The 19,146-nt window shown below is 51.2% G+C and overlaps 3 protein-coding genes across 5 annotated transcripts; 1 reads left to right on the top strand and 2 right to left on the bottom strand.

Moving 5' to 3' along the window:
* Positions 1 to 1,360: 1,360 nt before the first annotated feature.
* LOC147131771 (pleckstrin homology domain-containing family O member 1-like) lies at positions 1,361 to 8,245 on the bottom strand. The gene is made up of 10 exons (XM_086014450.1): positions 8,117 to 8,245; positions 7,426 to 7,578; positions 6,587 to 6,727; positions 5,208 to 5,312; positions 4,493 to 4,591; positions 4,160 to 4,423; positions 4,002 to 4,099; positions 3,679 to 3,835; positions 3,280 to 3,392; positions 1,361 to 3,210 (listed from the first exon to the last, which is right to left on the bottom strand). Exons 1-10 carry the CDS (start codon positions 8,141 to 8,143, stop codon positions 2,574 to 2,576), a joined length of 1,794 nt encoding a protein of 597 aa, XP_085870576.1. The 5' UTR covers positions 8,144 to 8,245; the 3' UTR covers positions 1,361 to 2,573.
* A 6-nt stretch (positions 8,246 to 8,251) lies between these two features.
* tatdn1 (TatD DNase domain containing 1) lies at positions 8,252 to 14,863 on the bottom strand. 3 transcript variants are annotated; one of them, XM_086014455.1, is made up of 12 exons: positions 14,726 to 14,863; positions 13,775 to 13,840; positions 13,659 to 13,708; positions 12,952 to 13,015; positions 12,715 to 12,861; positions 12,586 to 12,628; positions 12,398 to 12,483; positions 12,265 to 12,305; positions 11,935 to 12,011; positions 11,714 to 11,784; positions 11,517 to 11,643; positions 8,252 to 8,370 (listed from the first exon to the last, which is right to left on the bottom strand). In XM_086014455.1, exons 1-12 carry the CDS (start codon positions 14,802 to 14,804, stop codon positions 8,313 to 8,315), a joined length of 909 nt encoding a protein of 302 aa, XP_085870581.1. In that variant the 5' UTR covers positions 14,805 to 14,863; the 3' UTR covers positions 8,252 to 8,312. The 3 variants fall into 3 exon arrangements, with proteins under 3 accessions (XP_085870581.1, XP_085870580.1, XP_085870582.1); XM_086014454.1 differs by lacking the exon at positions 8,252 to 8,370 and adding an exon at positions 10,848 to 11,045; XM_086014456.1 differs by lacking the exon at positions 8,252 to 8,370 and adding an exon at positions 10,848 to 11,045 and having other exon boundaries at positions 12,715 to 13,015; positions 14,726 to 14,807.
* A 246-nt stretch (positions 14,864 to 15,109) lies between these two features.
* ndufb9 (NADH:ubiquinone oxidoreductase subunit B9) lies at positions 15,110 to 17,624 on the top strand. Its single transcript, XM_086014462.1, has 4 exons — positions 15,110 to 15,300; positions 16,350 to 16,542; positions 16,689 to 16,802; positions 17,332 to 17,624. The coding sequence occupies exons 1-4, from the start codon at positions 15,212 to 15,214 to the stop codon at positions 17,461 to 17,463; spliced, it is 528 nt and encodes a 175-aa protein (XP_085870588.1). The 5' UTR covers positions 15,110 to 15,211; the 3' UTR covers positions 17,464 to 17,624.
* Positions 17,625 to 19,146: the final 1,522 nt, after the last annotated feature.

Genomic DNA, 19,146 nt, shown 5'->3' with positions numbered 1-19,146 from the left:
GCTTGTAAAGACATGCTCACAGCTGTGTTGATGACATCACACTTATGTGATGATGTCACAATGTGCTGACAAACAGGAAGTATTTTTAGTTCTGTTGCTAGCCGGCTAACAAGCGGAAAAAAAGAGGAAAAGAAGGAACTTGACAGTTATAACACGCTGCGGGGCTTTGAGTCACACAAAAAAACAACAACAACAACACGCGCTCACGCACACACATACTTGTTCCAGGTCAGTGTTACAGTTTGTTCTCATTAGGCCGAGTGTGTGTCTGTGCGCGCGCGCGGGCGTAAATAAAAGATGCGAGTGATGATGATGATGATGATGATGATGATGACACCGAAGCGTAAATAATTGAAACGTTTGTGAGTGTTTTGATGTCACTGACTAATCTCGTTAGCACGCACGCTAACACCGCGGAAGATGTTTTTCCTTAAAAACCTATGCCGGGCCTTCCCGCCCTTATTTCAAACATACTTCCTCATTTAAAGCCCTAATTTGCAACCCTCAAATGGTCTTGATTTCGACCCTGAGATTGTCTTCAAAGCCTCCACCCGATTTCAAGCCTTCGTTCGAGTTTGAGTCCCCGAAATGGTCCTGAAGCCCGCATTTGAAATCCTAACGTTGTTTTTACACTCACAATTTGAAACCCTAATCCTTACTTCAAAACTAAAACCCGACCCCGTCTTGAACCCCTCATTTGAGTCCCTACTCCGTATTTCAGGTCTTCATATGAAACGCTAAGCCCATGTTGAACGCATTTCAATCGTCTTGTGATCTTACTTGTTGTGCTAATAGGGAGCCAACTTGAACGTCTCCAACATTTGCGCTTTCTTATGCTTTTTTTTTTTTCCCCTCCAGCTGCTATCGGCCACCCAAGCGAGACGTCGGGGCGATTGACACCTGCAGCGGTTGGCACTGCAGCAGCTGGGGAAGAGGTTGACGAAGATGAGGTGAGATGAAGATCCCGCGGATGGGTTGAATTCTCCTTTTAAGGCGGCAGCGCGTGCGCGCACTCACGCGGCTGCGGATGAATCAGAAAGAAATGTGCATACATGAATGCGTAATGCGGGGGGGGGCGGGCGGGCGTGCGTCGCAAGTGTAATGGAGCGATGTTGCTCGTCTGGCCTACATCTGCTCCTCTGCTCTTTATTGCAGCTCACTGACCTGTGCGTCGATGCGCATGTGTGCGTGCCTCACAGGAATACACGTTGCTGCTGTTGGATGAAATCATTTTTGGGGGTCATGTACTAGTGTTCTCACGTGCGTGCGTGTGTGCGCACGTGAGGGAGAGTGTAAGTTTGCGAGTGGGCGTGTAGTACGTGTTTGTGTCATGCGTGCGCTTGAACGATGTGTGACCTCATTTGGTTTTGAGCACTTTTATTTCAGGTGCGCTTCCGACCGGAAGTCAACTATTTTCAAAGACAACAAACAGGAAGTGTGTGTGCGTACGTACAGAGGTTTATTTTGCCCACTTCCTGTTTGTGATTGTGCCAGTGCAAGTCAGTGCGGCCGGCCTTCTTCTGACATGCCACGAGTGCATGGCAGCAAGACGCCTTTGTGCTTTTCAGTGACAAGCGGAAACATGACAAAAATCTGTCAAGGCTTCTGCGTCACATTAAATCAACTAGAAACATTATTAAGGTGAGTCATGACAATATCAATAGAAAGAGTACTTAAGCTGGGGGGTCAATTTTCCTCCAGAATCAACACAACAAACACCAACATTTAAAAGTCAAACAATGTTGTCAAATGACAAAAAAACAAATTGACCTTTTTTTTAAAAAATGAAATTATTTACTTTGTGCCGTTTCAAGTTTTTGACTTGTCGTATTGCAGTCGAACGGTTTTTAAAAAACTTCCTTGAGAAAAGTTTTTGATGACATCATCATGGCTGACGAGGACATTATTGCTGATGACATCATCATTTTGAGAGCTTCAAAAAAAAAAAAAAAAAAAAAAAAAATCTGCTCAGTGACCTGAAAGTCCACCCGGGAAGTTTCATACAAAGCATGAAAAAGGCATCTCGGGTCAGATGCAGGAAGCCATTTTTGTTGCTTCTTATTGCTGGTTGTCAAACGCATGCCGGAACGCCAGACTTCACAGGAAGCCACGAGCGGAAGCGCGGTCCCGATTGCCGCTAGAAGTCAGCTTGGGGAAGGACAAAAAGAGTCATCACAGTTGAAAATATGTGGAAAAGTGCAAGTCATCGCACCGACGACGCATTTTGTATCGTCTTCTGCTGGTTCAAGAAGAGCGCGCGTGCCCTCCGAAGTGACGAAAAGTGGAACATTCCTGAGGAGGAAGAGTCGGGGCGACTCGTTGCCGCGCGGCGGAATAACGCGGCGTCGCGTGGACGCCAGTGCGCGGGTCGGATGGAGGTGGAGTCGCATTGAGTCCCATGACAACCGCTGGCGTCGACATGGAATCAAACGGAGTCAAGTGGAGTCACACGGCGTGCCAGGGAATTAGGTGGAGTCACACGATCGGTGCCGGTCGAAGAAGAAGAAGAAGAAGAGCACGCATGCCCCGAAGGTGGAATCAAAGTGGAAAATCGCTGAGAGGAAAAGTGCGGATCAAAGCGACTCCGACTCGTCCTCGGGCGACGTGGCCACCTTGCCCGCGTGGACGTCTCCCGCGGCCTCGGGCGAAGTGGGCGCGATCTTCTCGTAGGTCTTCCTGCGCTGGCGCCGCAGCGTGTGGCTCTGCAGCTCCTTCACCTCCTGCAGCACTTCCTGCGCCTCCTGCCAGGAACACATGGCCTCCACCAGGAGGCGCTCCGCCTCCGCACGCCTCTTCTGGAGCTCTTCCTCCTCCCGCTGGGTTTTTGGAGGCATTTTGCTCTGACGGGCGTCCGGCGACTCTGTCGGGCTCTTGGATTCGGCGTGACCGGCGCAGGACGACGACGACGGCGGCGGCTTGAGCGGCGAATCCACGGCGCCGCCGCCGTCGTCCCGTCCGAGGGTGATGGGCGGAGATTCCGACGGACGGGACGCCTCCGGGGAGGGGTCACAAGTTTTGTCGCCCGGCGAATCGGTCGGACGGGGAGAGTCTCGCGGGCGGGCGGGAGAGCGCGAGCCTCGGGAGCGAGGGGAGCCGACGTCCCGGGAACGATTCTTGCGGCCTTTGGATTCTCGAGCCCTCAGCCGGGGCGAGTCCTTACGCCGGGGGCCGGGAGAATCGCCGCTACGGCTACGAGGAGACGAAGATGACCTGATGACACGCAAACACACAAGTTCACGCTGCGTCCGCCAAAGGTGGCGTCGCGGGGAGTGGCGGCACCTGGAATGAGGGGAGTCTCCGCCCCTGAGGTGATGAAGACGAGGAGAATCCAGCCCCTTCCCAAACGCTGCGCCGCCTCCTCTCTCTCGCTCAGCCTTGGCCTTCTGCAGCTCCTGTCACAACACCGACATTTACGTTAGTCCAGTCACAGGGAGAACAAAACTAGTCAGCAGGACTAGTCAATGAGTCAAGGAGCCACTAATCCAAAGGACTGGTCAACGGGGCAAATCAGCGGGACAATTGCTCAGCAGCGCTAGTTGAGAGGACTGGTCCACATTGCCAGTGGACTTAGCTGTTGAGAAGGGGCAAGTCTGCAGGACTAGTCCACAAGACTAGTCAGCACAAGCAGGATTAGCCATGCTGACGAGGCGCAAGGAAGTTAACACCCGTGGCGTTGACCTGCAGTCGTATTTCCTCCAGCAATTCCTGCGCCCGTTGCATCTTCTGCGCGATGAGCGACTGCAGTTGACCCACGGGCTGCACCGAGGCTCCGCCTTCCTCTTCCGCGGGACGTCGGCCCAGAGCCCAACGCAGCTCCGAGCGAATCATTGCCGGTCTGTCGAAGAAGAATATAGAATTCATTATAGCGGACCGAGACAGGTCCTAAAAAAGGCCCGTCGTGATTCGGGAGTGAGTAAAATTCCCAACGGCGTCGCTGCATCGACCGACTTTGAGACGGCGGACTATTTAGTTGACCGGAGGGCTGAAACGATTCCTAAAACCTGGAGGAGAGCACTTCATCCATGGATGCGCAGCGACTCCGCCCCGCCACGCTGGTCCTCTTGCCGGGCTGAGGCGTTCCGGAATGGTTGTGAAGGACCTGAAAGACCAAGCGCGCTCACATCAACACGTCCGTCCGCCGTGCGTTTGCTCTCCGTACCTGCAGCTGCTGGCTCTTGTGCACCTTGCACTTTTCCAGCTGGGAATATTTCCCCCAGGAACACTCGCTTCCTCTGGGCAGACTCCCCGTCTTCACTTTGGCTTCCTTGCTTCGCACTCGCAGTTTGGACACGTCCGTCCCCGAGCGCCGACGTCCGCCTCCCGCGGCGGCCGCCGCCCGCCCGCAGGCGCCGTCGCATTCCGAGAAGCCTTCCTCCTCGGCCACCAGGTCGAGGGTCAGCGTGCCGTGACAGGAAGAGGAGGCCTGGACGGAAGAGGACAAATGACGAAAAAAGACCAATGGGACGTGCGGGACCGCGTGAGGCCGCCATACCGCCGTCAGGAGGTGGCCCCGGGTGGGAAGACGGCGGCCTTGCGGGATCTTGGCTCGGTCCCTGGTGGGATGCACCAACACGTCCTCCTCCATGGTCACCTACGCACAAGTGGACGTGGGTCAGAGGAAGAGACGAGGACGTGTTCATGCGCCGAGGGGAAAAAAGTTCTTTGAATTCACTTAAGTTGAGCATGTACATCGATTGCAATTGATTCCAATGTGCTAAACGGCCATCATTTGCCCTCTTGCGCGCCAAAAAGTCCGTTCGGCACGTTTGAGTGATGTGCAAGTCATCTTCAAAGCTTGGACTCTTTTCCAGTGTGGAGACATTTGGACGCAAGGACATGTGCTCCTTTGGAAGTGCGCTCACGTGCATGTGGCCATGTTCGTGTGGACACAAGGATGCATTTGTGTGGACATAAAGATTTTGGGACATGCAGACAAACAGATGCGTGACGGAGAGGACACTTGGAGACAAGGACATCCGCACGTGCGGTCATGTGGACATCTGGACCTGTTGCGGGTTTGTGGCCACCAGGAGACGTGGGCATTTGCATTTGCCGACACAGACTTTTCCTCATGCGGGCGTGAGCGAATTTGACATTTGGTTGTGTGGACATTTGACGGCATGTTTTCATGTCGACATTTGGACAGGTTGAGATTTCTTTGCGCGGACATGCTAACATGAGTCGGGTGAAGGTGTAGATGCGGTCACCTGGTCCAAAACTTTGTTTTTGGCCTTGACGATGGCCACGTTGAGAGCGTTGATCCACGACTCTTTCTCCTCGGGACTGACGGCCAGGAAGAGAAGGTTGGGGACCTGAAAGAGGACGGACGACACGGCCAGGTCATCGCTCGAAGACGCCGCCGTGACCCTCGGGCCCCGTTTGCGGGCGTCGAGTGCGCGCTTTTACATGCCGCCGATGCTGTAAGATGACATCATCATGATGAAGAGGAGGATGAAGATGGCAGCGGGGCTGCGCGCTAACACTCATGCTAACACCGTCAGATTATTCCGCTCCGACTCGTCCTGTGACACGCTAATGGGATTCTGCGGATTAAATCTTTTACGGGGGGCGGGGGGGACAAGCCCCGAGACGAGCCAATCGGAACGCCCGGGGCATAATCGTCTGCGCGTTAAATCCCGCCCGCCGCTCGCCAGAGGGATGCCGGAGAAAATCCACCAATGAGGACGCAGCGTTTCAGGCGGGGATGAAGTCAATCTCTCGGAGGACGCCGGTGGAGACGACAACAGGCAAGAGAGTCCCGCTGCTGCACTTTGGAAGCTTGACAAGCACCCCGATGGAGCAGCAAACACTAAAGTGGCACTAAAGTGGCACTAAAGTGGCACTAAAGTGGCACTAAAGTGGCCCAAATCCTCACGCTGACATCATCCCAAAAATGGAACGCGTCCTGACGCGCTGTCCCAACCTCCCGCCAAAGCATCCCGTCCCCTGAAATGATCTCAAACACAACACTTGGTGAAACTCAAGTGACATGATCCAAAAGCCTTCCGCCAAACGCATCCTTCGTCGACTCATCAGACAACACGACGATGATGATGATGATGATGACATCAGACAACAACGAGCGGCGATTACTTGGTGGATGCGTTGCGCGATTGTCGTCACAAATCGACCGAGTTGAAGCGGTCACCGAGAAAGCTCCTCGCGTTCCGTTTCTTGTTTGTTTGAATGAAGAAAACGCGGAACTTGAGCCCACGCTGTCCCGGAGCCAGACTTGCCTGAGAGCAGAGCGAGGCGAGAGCGAGGCGAGGGCGAGGCGAGGGCGAGGCGAGGGCGAGGCGAGGGCGAGCTTTTCCAGAACCGGCACCGGTCTCGAGTGACGAAAAGGCCCAACAGAGTCAGACGGACGCGAGCAATTTGGCTTGCCAGCAAGAAAACGGCGACTCTTCACTTCGCCTCTGCCAGCCCGGTTTGTCGCCATCAATTTTGTCCAAAGCAAAGTTGCTTCGGCCGTTTCAAACCCACAAGAAACGGAAGATGGCGATTCCGGAGTAGGGACTGATGAATCAGCCGTCATTTATGGGAGCGAGCGACGTAGCGCCGGGCCGGGCCCCGGCGTCCAACCGACCGTGTTGCCGGGCCGTCGGCATCGGACGAGCGTGAAGCGGCTGTGGTTCTTCTTGCTGCGACTCTTGGCCTTCCTCAACTCTTCTGAGCGCTCGTAGTCGGCCAGGTCCAAAACTTCCTGACACTTGCGCTCGTCCCGCACCTGAGAAGCAAAAAGACGGCGGCGCTCAGAGAAGACACGAAACCGCACCCAAAGGCTTCCGCGCAAATTGCGGCAATTCCCTCGCTCGCGTCCGCCACCGGAAATCTCTCTCTGACGCCATCGGTCGGCCAAATGGCCGTCGCGCCGCAGCCGGTCAATAGTGGCACGTGGATGCGGGGCGAGCGCCCGGCGGCGGCGGTACAAACGAGTCACTGAGCGTGTCGATATGCGACCGGCGCGCACGTTTGCTCCTCATCAGACGCCCACGCGGCAAACAGCCGGGCGCGTCGGGAAATACGCCTCAACGCCTCTCGGCTCGTTAGCGCGGCACTAATATCGGTCGCCGGACACATGAAAGACGAGGAGCGCTTTCCAAAAAATGCCATTGAAATCTCAGGCTGGAAATGACTAACTACGTCTTTGCATGTGTGTAAATGTGCATTTGCCAATGGATGCTCATCAGCGTGTATTAGCGTGCGCCTTGGCGTGTCTCAGCCGCGGGCTCAGTCGTGTCACGTGATCTTTGATTCGGTCACACGTGTTGACTGCTCAGCCGGCGGCCTGCGCGCGTTTGCGTGTGTGCGCGTGACTGACTTTGCGTTTTATGTCAACGTTGGCCAAGTGCGCGTGCGTGTGCAATTGCATACTTGTGAGCGCGTGGAACACACGCAAGCGTGTGCGATGTGCGTCGTTCCCACCTCCTTGTCCGATATGAACAAGTGTTCTCCTCTGAGGACCACGTAGCGACTCCTCCAAAGCTCCCTGAAGATCCCGCGGCCGCAGAACTTCCTCAGCCAGCCGAACTTGTCCGGTTGTGGCGGCGCGCCCGAATGGGCCGGGTCTTGAGGCCCCTGTGCGAGCAAACAAACGCACGCACGTGTAGCCTCACACACGAATGATGGCGTGCGCTAGCTGTCCTGGCATGTTAGCCGCAAGCTAACAGGTCAGCGTGTCGGTAAATGTATACATTGGACATTGTGTGTGTGTGTGTATGTATATGTGTATATATATATATATATATATTTGGATTGGTAGACCATGGAATGAGCTCCCTTTTCTTGTAAAAAGTAATATTGCTGTTATTGTATTTGAAATGATGCTTGGCTCGGACCCACAGCTCGATGATGTCAATTTTATCCGCACTTGTGACTTGACATGAGTGAGCATGTTGCGTTCATGAACAGTGTCAACGAGGAACTCGTGGGAGGACGTTTGCCGGTGTACCTAATGAAGTGGCCACGCAGGCAGGGAGGATGGCGGTGGCGGCGACGATGGAGGAGGAGATCAAGGTGCCAACTTATGAATGGATGATGTTTGAGAATGATGGAGGGAGGAATGTGTGGCCGGCCGCACACGAGCGTCGAGCGGGGTGCGCGTGCGTGTTCCTACCGGTCCTGCGTGGTCGCTCTTCTTCATGCTCGCTCGCCCGGTTTCTTCTTCAGCTTCTTCTCGTTCTTCTCTTGGTTCGTCTGTTGTCTGACGGGTTGGAGGCGGCGGCGTCCGCCCAGCGAGCGAGCGAGCAGGCGCGCGCGCGCGCGCGCTGGCAGATGCTCCCCCTTGGCGTGCCGTGCGCGCGCACTTTAACCTAGATTCCGAGTGCGCGCGAAGGCGCCATCTGGCGGCACGAGCATGCTCGCGCAGGCCTAAACAAAGACAGGCGTCATTTTTTTTTAGTATTATTTTAGGTCGTGTTTTCTTGTGAGGGCGTCTTGCAAGGCAGGTGGCAAGTGAGCACACCCCTCGCATTTCACGTTAATTTGATTCTTTTCATGGGACAACACTGAAGAGCAAAGGTCCCCTCCAAATAACGCTACACACCACTATTCAAGGCCCAATGTGTAGAACGTAGTGCCATCTAGTGGTCAACTAATAGAAGCGCGTGCACTACGGTGCCTCAGAGCGAGCACGTCGCCAAGCTTACCGCCACTTCCTTCAGCGGAGCTACGAGCAAAACATTATTGGAAACGACGTCAAGTGACAAAGTAAATGCATGGCATTAGTTGGATATTATGCTGTAGTCATGTTGTGGACGAACTACGTTCGCTACTCGTAGCAGAAAGATGGCAGCGAGACTTTGCAGTTTGCTGTAGAGGAGGCGCGCCCTAATGAAATGTAATGAGCGTTGGCTTCACCTATGATTACATTAAAAAAATGTACATTTATGTGGTGGAACACATTATTGCGTATTACTGAAATAGTGGCTTTTCAAAATGGATGAACTTTGAAAAATCCAAACATTCTACACACCGTCACCTTTGTTCATGTGGAAATTGCTGGCAACAAAAGTGACTAGACCCGTCCGTCCGTGAGTGAAATGTCCAAATTGGGCCCAAGCCCCAACTTAATAATGAATCTAGTAATTAGTCCGCCACAGGCAAATGATTTCGCGGCATCGCAAATTCCCAGTCACAGTGGGCCCGGAACGAGGCCAAGTTGTGCAAACGTTACCCGGCTGGAAAGAGCTTGACGCGGGAGCGGGCGAGCCTCCATCTCGAGATTATTGCCCAGCGCGACCTCCTCCCGGCAAGTCGACTGAAATTGCCGAGAGCGTCGGAAGCCGCGCGACCCCTGGCCGTTCCTCGGCAATCGGCGCGGGTAAGGCAGGGTTGCCATCGCCGCGGCGACGGGGACCGGCGCGTCTCTGATACGACATCACACAGCCGCTCATCATCTGTGTCGACTTTAGTCCGGCGACAGCGAAAAGATGTTGGCGTCCTTTGGCTAGCTGTCAAAAAGAGCCGCCCCGGAGGCGGGAAAAGGCTCGGGCGCTTTTGGACAGTGCGCCCGGCCAATCCTAGTACCCCTTAAGAGCGAAAGGATCGGAGCATGGAAGCCTGCGTCAACCTGGAGAGCGTACCGGAGATGGAGATCCTCCGTCAGGTCCTCCAAGAGGTGGCCACCCAGAACCAGAGAGACATGGAGAGCCTGCGCCAGGAAGTGCACAACGCCGTCAGCCAAACGCATCGAGACGCCAAGACGGCCCGCCAGGAGGCCCGCAGCCTTCGCCAGGAGGTGCAGAAGGCCCTGGGCCCCAACCCGCCCGAGGTGGAGGCCCTGCGCCAGGAGATCCGCGAGCAGAGCCAGAGGGACATGGACGCTCTGCGCCAGGAAATGCTCAGCACGCTGCAAAGAGACATGAAGCTGTTCCGCCAGGAGTCCAAGAGGCTGCGCCAGGAGGCGCAGAGCGTGGCCGCCATGCGCCAGGAGTGGGAGGAGGTGCGCAACAACCTGTGCTCGCTGTCGGACAGGCTCAAGGCCATGGCCGAGCACGGCAACCCCGCCGCCGCCGGCGCCGCCGCCCCCAAGGCCGTCCCGTGGACGTCGGCCAGGAGGAAGCTCCGAGATACCTGCTGGAGCATCTCGCTGCCGCTGGCCATGACGCTGTGCGCCGTCTTTGGCTTTGGCATCGGCATCACGCTGTCCTAAGTGCCGTGCCGCCTGTCGCTTCAAGCTCCATAAATGTGGAGAGGAAACGCACACACCCAAAAAAAGCAACTTTGTGATCTTTCTTTTGTGTAACCACTGACACTGACATGCCCTGTAGCTTCTATAAACACATTTCTTGAAAGCCGCTGTGTTGAGGGCACATTTGATTTTTTTTTTTTTCTTTTTCTCTTCAAAGACAGCTGAGCCGGGCCATTCGCAGAGCATATTTGAAATATCCAAAGAAATGTATTCATTGTTGTAAATAATGTATTGTCTTGTATCTTATTTGTAGAAGAGAGAAGTTATTGACGTCCTATTTGTACGGAGAAGTTATTGACATCCCTTTTTTAGAGCGCTGATCCTCATCAGGGTTGCGGGCGAGACGGAGCTTATGTAGCCGACTTTTGGCCAATGGAGGGGGGGCCGGGGGAGTGTCACTGGCAGTGTCACGGCGGGCAAACACGAGTGGTCGCCAGTCAGTGTCAGAGCGCGTCAAGGCTAATTCCCAGTCCACACCTAAATATGAAGGCGCAAGCGCGCTTCAGATACTTGGCCACTAGATGGCGGCACCTGACTATTTCAGCTGAGTCAATCGAGTTGCAAGCTCAGCGAGGCGGCAACTGAGCCGCCGCCGGACCAGACGGTTTTCCAGCGGATCCACTTTAGCGCGTCTCACAGGATCCTAGACGTGGACTCGCTTTTGTGACATGCGACGTTTATTCAACTTTGTCTGATGCACATCTGCGCTCCAAAATTGACCTTGTTGCCTTGTGTTCGTCTCAGCTTCGATCATCCGCTCGAGAAGAAGAGCCTGTTGGTGTTGTCGTAGATGCTGGCGGAAAGCTCCGAGGCGTCCTCCTCCCTCGCTGCGGCCATCACCTCCAGAACTTGTCTGCGCGAGACAAGCAAAGGGGTCAAATCCAAGCGGCTCCTCTGGAAGCTGCTTGCGTCACCTTCCACCAGAGGTGGCGGCGAGTCACATTGCTCCACGTCACAAGTAAGTCTCGGGTCTTGACCTTCAACTTGCTGCCAGTCTCCGTCCGTGTGCATTTGGAGCTTCTCTCGGACTAGTTGTTCCGAGCGTAAGCCACCCGCTGGCATTTTTGTTGTCGGGGCAGAAAATCATGTGAAAATGCCGCGGGGAAATCCACGTATCGCGGTTAGGTGAGTTTAGACGGCGGCAGCGCAAGATGGCCGCCGCCGGCTTCATTTCTCATGACGGCGAGTAAGGCATCGGGGCAGGAGCGGTCCGGGTCATCATTTACGTCCGCCGTGCCAAGTCGGGTCTGGCATTCGCTTTAGCCCAGTCCTAAATGCGCCGGCGTCTGCTCCCGAGACACGTGACGCCGCGCCTGGTACTCACGTGATGTGACAGGGCTCGTTCCTGTCCTTCAGGCAGTGCCCCGCCTCCCACTTCTTCTTGGTGGGGAAGGTGGTCTTGACGTATTTGAAGCCGGCGTGCGTGCTCTTGACGCCGCACCACGGAGCATCTGGCGACCGGAGGAAAACATCAAATGGCGGCAATGGCGGCGCCGGCGCCGGCCGCTCCAGGCAACTCACCCGTTTCGATCATCAGTCGCTCAGTGGGAATGCGCTTCATGGCTTCCAAGTTGGCCTCGCTTTTCAGGGAACTGAAAGGGAAGCTCTTGTTAGCGGCAGCTGGTCGTTTGGACCGTAGGCACGCTTGCATTGATTGGAGCACGGTCGCCGGCATGTGACGAGGGCCAATCGTGAACAAATAACGAGTCTTTTGTGAAAGCGCGCGGCTGGCCGACTCTCACCATCCGTTGATCCCGATGTAGAGGTCCAACTCGATAAGGGCGGCGGCCTCCTCCGCGGTCCCATCGAAGGAGTGGACCTGACGACGGGATTCAAAGGTCGACTGTGAGCAAAGGTTTGACCGCATCTCAACTCAACTCTTTATGGCGCACCTTAAAGCAATCAGCACGCGGCAAAAAAAAAAAAAAAAAAGATTCATGTTCAAGACTGCTGGCTCTAGAAAAAAGGCGCCAGGGGGCCCGAGTCAGCAGGAGGCCCACTGGGACCAGGTACCGCAACTTCTCTGAAATGCAAGACATTTGGTGGCATCCTCGAAGAAGCATTCAACTCACCACGCCTCCCACGCATCGGTCTCGATTCTTCCTCATGATGTCTGAAATCCGAGAAGACGGTCAGATCGTGCGAGACGCGACCGGGCGGGGCCGGGCCGGGCCGGGCCGGGCCGGGCAGGGCCTTGTGACTCACCCACAAAGTCCCGATGGGAGTTGCGGCAGTGCAGGAACATGGGAAGCTTTGTGTCCTCGGCCAGCTCGAATTGCATCTCAAAATATCTGCAACACATGACAACATTCAAGAAAGATGAGAAAACATCAACATCAACGTGAACATGGAAGGAACATGTCAAAGACAAAGTGCATACGTGCTGCACTTACTTGAGTTGCGTCTCTTTGGGGCAAAATTCCAACCGGTCAAAATCTACAAAGACAAAAAAACAAAACAATTCAGGCCATTGACACACCCCAAAAAAAAGTCTCGTGCCGATCTTGTCGCCGCGGACTCGCCTAGTCCGCTCTCTCCGACGGCGACCACTTTGGCCGGGTTGTCCGTCGCCAGACGGCGGAGGCGGGCCAGATACTCGGAGGCGCCGGCGCCCTCCTCGAATTGGCCGCAGCGGGTCGGGTGGCAGCCCACCGTGCAGTAGAAGTCGTCTGCGCTCGGCCCGGGACAAGACGGCAAATGGCGTGACGTACAGGCGAGGCCGCGACAAAAATGCTGCTGCGGTCGGTGGCCGCGGTTACCTCTGCCGCGGGCCAGTTTGACCGCCTCCTCGCTGTCCTCCAGGCTTCCTCCGGTGATCACAAACTGCACATCGGCGCATTTACGCAATCGTTACGTTTTAATGACCACTTTCATTTTCTCTGAGCACTTGCATCATCAAGACGCCGCTAATATTTCTTGCATTCATTTATAACGATGTCCATTTCTTTGGCGATCACATTCGTTAACTGACTTGGTATATCATAAAACTAAAATTGTAAAATCAACAACTCCACATATGCATCTTAAAACATATCTATTACACATTTACTACTATCAATAAGAATGAGTAAATACAGCTGGACTTTCATTTATGTCATGAAATATTTTAATTGTAAATAAAAGTTCACATTTAAAATAGGCATTTGATAAAATACGCAACTGGTATTTGTGCAATTAATTCAAATTAATAGGATAACTTACGAACTACTACTGTCAATGATGACAATAGTAATAATTCATTTCATTTTGGACGCCTTCGTGTCACTCTGCATCACCTTAGGCGCTTAAAAGAACTTTTGTGAAATTACGCGATACAAAAATGAAGAAAATACTGTCAATGAGTATAAAACACAAGAACCAAACCAATAGAAATAAACCAAATGAAACAAATCACTCAGCGATTGAAATGAGCGAGCCTGTTGAAAGAGGCAAAAGTGCCGACGAGAAGGAGGAGCGCGTGCGTCACCTTTTGCACGCCCGCGTCGACGGCTCTGTCGATGACCTCATGGAAGTCGTCTGCGGGCACACAACACGGCAACACGTGGACGCCATGCCTGAGACGTGACGGAGGAAAACGCTCACCTTGGTGCTTGCGCTTGCCTCTGTAGAGCCCGCGGAACGCGGGGTCCGTCAGGTTCACGCCAATGTCTCATGTTTGCACACAAAAAGACACAAAATGACAACATTCGCAGTATTCATTTATTTCCTATTGGGCTCCAACTAACCGTACTTTCAAAAATCAATTTATATGCTCATTGTTTTTTGACTATTCGGATGACTCTAAACTAAATAACTACATTTCCATCTCTTTATGCAAAAACAGGACATTTCAAATTGACGGTGCATAAAATGTACAAACAAACCGATTGTGATTCACTTTGAGTCAGCAACATCCATCAGAAAGATCATTACATGATGGTCACAATGCTCTCAGACGGTGGCGGTCAATGGGTTAAGAGAAGTTTGGTTGTTTTTCAACATTTATTTAGGTGCATTTTACTGCAATTTCGTTGATCAAAACATTAGAATTTCCCCTTTATTTAAACACGGTTGTTCAAACTGCATTTTATGTTATATCCACCTCTTTAGGAAGAAAACCTCTGGCATGTCTTTAATGAACACATACAACTACTACGCTACTGCATTTTGTGGTTGGCCACGATGGTTGTAACATGGTAACTACTTGGAATTTTGTTTTGTGCTACTGGGTGTAAAAAGTTGCACAACCACTGGACGACAGCATCATTGTTTCACTTGATGTACTTGAGATTTTTACTCGTGTAAAGTAAATGGCACGAAACTATTTTTTTATTTTGTTATTTCACAAATACAGAACAAAGTACAACATAGTAATCAGGCATTCCAATTCATATCTTTGCATACATATAATGGCACTAAACTATGTTATTTTAGAAGCACGTGGGTGACGTGTAGCGGAAGCTAGTGTCGTTAGTTCGGGCCAGATTAATGACTTCGAACGCAATTACAATGTTGAGTTTTTGTTCATAAAGTGATGATTAACGTGTTCCTTACCAATGAATTTGCGTCGGGCCATCGTTGACAGAGTCGAGCGAGTCGTGCTTCGGAAGAACAACACTCTTGCAGCCTTCATCCGGGCTGTCTTTTGGCATTACCGTAAGTCTCACAAAAGAAGAGCTCACGTTACAAAATAGCAACCTAAAACCCTTGATTAGGTACCAAAACATCCATCCATTCTCCAATTCTCTATTATAGTAGTGACTTCATAGTGATGCTCGCCATTATTGTCTAACATTATCTAATTTCAGACTAAACCAAACTAAAATTTAAGTTTAAAAAAATACAATAAAACGCAACAACAGAACTGGCAAAACCAAACGGCATTTCCTAAAAGGAACTCCAAACGTGCGCGTTGGTTTCCAGGATTACGGTGAAAATTTGCGACGTCTCCCGTCCCCGTCATGCTTTGCGCGGCGCTCGACTGGAAGGTGACACGAAAAGAAGGCAAAACGACCGACAAGACAGCGAGTAAGCTGGAGGATGGCCGCCGCCTACCTCAGCCACCAGCAGAAAGTGCTGCGACTTTACAAGAAATCGCTGCGACATCTCGAGTCGTGGTGCATCTTTCGGTGAGGGACACAAGCTGAGCAACTGCTTCAGGACGAGACGCGGCCAAGCTGACCGCGAAGCTAACAGCTGAGCTAACGGCTAGCCAGGTCACTGGCGGACGAACTTAAAGAGTTGAGCTGAACAAAAATGTCTTCGACAAAAAAAAAAACTCCCCGAAAAGTCCATTTTAATTGAACCTTTTCGGTGCACAATAATGTGCCAGTTTTTGGCCCTTAGAGCAATTAAACTCCACTTGCTTGGACGATGCTAATATCAAAATAATAAAAATAATGTTGAATGGAATTGAAAGAAATTACATTTAAAATCAAAGACTGTGACAAACTTAACCATTAGTAATGTTTTTTAATTCTCAAAAATATCGATTGCTATTATGTCTAATTTGACCAGCCCTTATTGTCAACTCCGTTCCTCACAATGGTTTTGTTTAATTTCAAGTGTCCACTTCACGTGCACACAACGCCAGTTGAAATTTAGCTGTTGTTATTAGCAACCGTTATGGAAAATATTAATTTAAGTAAAACAAAACACAATATAGTCATTACTATCTAAATAACATAAAATGTGAGGAGGTAAAAAGTCACTATGAACAAGGAAAAAAAGAAATTATGCAGAACCCCCCGCCTAGAATATTCAAGGTAAAGTTGATGCATTGACGTAAATGTACAAAATAAAATCATGTATGAGTATATAAGGAAGTTTTAGAAGAAGGTCATTATGCGCAAGGAAAAGGTTATATATGCCAAATCGGAGTATCTAAACAAAAACGTGTATGAAAGGAAGTCATAACATACAAAATCCATTGTAATGTTTGAGAGGAAAAAAAGCCTTCAAAACACAACTCGATTGCAATATTTTCTTTTTTATTCAACATTACGTCATTCTTCAAATACAATTCAACATTGTGTTCATCCAAACCATTACATTTTGTTTCACAAAAAGCCTTATTGTTAACGTACAGCTAAAATGCCATAGACGGGCCAACGGAAATTAGGATCGACATTATCGGAAGCCCTAAAAAGCAAAATCGTTGGTGTGTGTGTGACTTCAGGGATAAGTACCGCTTCTACGCGTGCCTGCTGCGCGCCCGCTTTGACGCCAACAAGAACGAGAAGGACATGATGAAGGCCACCAGGATGCTGAAGGCAGGCGAGGAGGAGTTCTGGGACAAGCAGCATCCACAGCCCTACATCTTCCCCGACTCGCCCGGCGGGACTTCCTACGAGCGCTACGAGTGCTACAAGGTGACCGCGTCCTTTACAATGACACCCTCATTCAGTCCGTCACCCCGACATCTATTCTCCATCTGAACAATGTTTGGAAATGGTCTGATGCGGTTGTGGACAGCAAATGGCGAAATGTGTTTGAATGTGGCGATTTGTGGCGGCAGGTGCCCGAGTGGGTCCTGGAGCACTGGCACCCGTCCGAGAAGGCCGCCTACCCAGACTACTTTGCCAAGAGGGAGCAGTGGAAGACGTTGAGGGCGCTCAGCTGGGATAAAGAGGTGCGTCCCTTCTTGCGCTTTTGTGTCACCGCCTCGATGAGATGGCGTCTCGCTGGCTGGCCAGTTGCAAATCTTCTCGCCGCTGAACGCAACCAAACTGCAATTCAATCATTTCACCGTGCGTGGGCCTTTTATTACATATGGGGGGGTTCTGACATGCCAATAAGACAAACACAATAAAGCAAGTACCCCTTAGCTGAGAGCCAATCATAATGTCAATGTGTCAGGTAAGTTTGACATCCCCAAATGAAGAAAGTCACTTTGAACTCAGTCAGAGCATCTTCCCCAGCCAGAATAAAAGGCATGAACCAGGTTGCCAAAATGAAATCCTTTGGGCCTCAAAAGTCCAAACCTCCAAACAAAATACATCCACCAGGATGTGGACCTGTGACCTTTTAATGTTGGCATGCTGCTTCCAAGTCAGTCTGGTAAAGTTTTCTTCAGAAATTTGTGGCCCAAACAAAGCAAACTCGGTCCGGAGCCAATAAGCACAGAAAATCCCTCCCCCTGCCCCGCTGTGACTTTGCAGGTGGCTCAGCTGCAGGCAGAGACTCCGGCCGGCGGACCCAAGTCGGAAGCCCTCCCCCCGGCCCGCAAGGAGGGCGACCTGCCACCTCTGTGGTGGCAGTACGTCACCCGCCCCAGGGAGCGCCCCACATAACTGCTCCACCCGCTGTTGAATTAACATCCAGAAGAATATTTGACTTTGTCCAGAAGTCGACTTTGGACGGCTGAGAAGACCGCCTGCGTCAACTCTAAGCTTTTCGGTGTGTGACTTATTACCTGCCTCTATCCCTGTCAATAAACGTGACAAAGAAGAAATGACGTCTCTTGTTTGTGACGCAGCCAATGTGTCTTCTGTACATGTCTAAATACCTTTTTTGCCCAATAAAAGCGCATAAGTATATCATTTTAAAAAAAAAGAATGAAATGGCACACAAATAAGTTGAGGGTGTTCCTCAATGGACTTGCGGCTGAAGCCAGAGACGTTACCAAGAAGTGCACCAAGAACCATGGAAAGAATCACAAGAAATACCGGTCAAAAAAACAGGAACTACCGTAAGCCAAAAAACAAGTCAAGTCCTACATAAAGAGCCGTGTCACGAAAAGTCATCAAAATCAATGTCAAGAACAATGTTGAATATCAAGCAAAAAAAAAAATGTTGAGAACCAAGAACCAAATCAACAACTAGATCAAAATCAATTAAACACTGAGTCCAGATCATTGTCAAAAAACAAGTAAACCACCCAATCAAGACCATGTCAAAAACAGTCAAGGGCATCTCCAAAAACCTAGTGCAGATCCAAGTCAAGAACCATGTCAAAAACTATAAAATACTAAGTTGAAAACCAAGTCAATCACTATCGCAACAGCCAAGTCAAAAAATGCATAAAGAAACAAATTGAGGAGTCAAAAACCAAATCACGGACATGGTCATAAAATGGTCAAGAACCATGTCTAGCACTGTGTAAAGAAAGAGCTGAAGCGCCAAGTCAACATGGGCAAAAAAATCAAGATGAACAAGACTAGAAGTCAACAATCATGTCCAAAACTGTTGCATGCCAAGAAGTAACCTACTAAAAAAACAAGAACAAAGTCAAAAATCCTGTTGAAGAGTAAGAGGAGAATGGCTTTGCCTTCCTCTCACCTGGGCGTAAAGCCCACAATTAATGAACCGTGTTGCCAAATTCACCACTGCGTGTTCTTGGGTTCGTGCAGCGCTTCTTTAGAGGTGACCAAATCAATTATAGAGTGACTGGTGGGTCTAGATAGTTCCTCCACTAAAAAAAATGCTCCTTCCTCAACCGTTGTCTCTTTTCTCTACTGCTGATTGACTTTATGGACATTTCATTTGGATATAGTCGCGTCCAGGGCCAAGTCAACAATCGAAAGCCCGTTTTGGAACACTCCTCGTCCCAGGTGAACGACTTGGTTGCCTGTCCCGGTTACGCTCCAACATGTCCGCCGTGGCCCAGACGCCTTTCTCGCGTTTCTGATCCACTTGGTCGTGACGCACGTTTAGCCCCGCCCCCCCGTAAACCCCTAACGAGATTGGCCATCCCCGGATATCCCATTAGACGGTGATTAAGCGCGCTCAGCTCATTAGCGCTAACAAACCCACACACTCGCCGGCAGGGATTTGGGAGCCTGTGGAAAAACGCCGGCAAATACCGGGACTGTGTTTTTCATACTGTACATGAGAGGAAGAGTATGCTCTGGAATTGGTGACAGAGTACATGAGGCAAACATTGCGCTGACTCCAAAAAGGATGCTCCCAAGTTAGCTTCACTCAAGTCCAAACCCTTCATCGGTGGGAATGCCAGTGTCAGTTGCTTGTTTGTC

Source organism: Filicampus tigris, chromosome 18 (assembly GCF_054856515.1).
Source record: "Filicampus tigris isolate MCC_2025a chromosome 18, RoL_Ftig_1.0, whole genome shotgun sequence".
Lineage (NCBI taxonomy): Eukaryota > Metazoa > Chordata > Actinopteri > Syngnathiformes > Syngnathidae > Filicampus > Filicampus tigris.
This window is presented reverse-complemented; position numbering and strand designations above follow the sequence as displayed.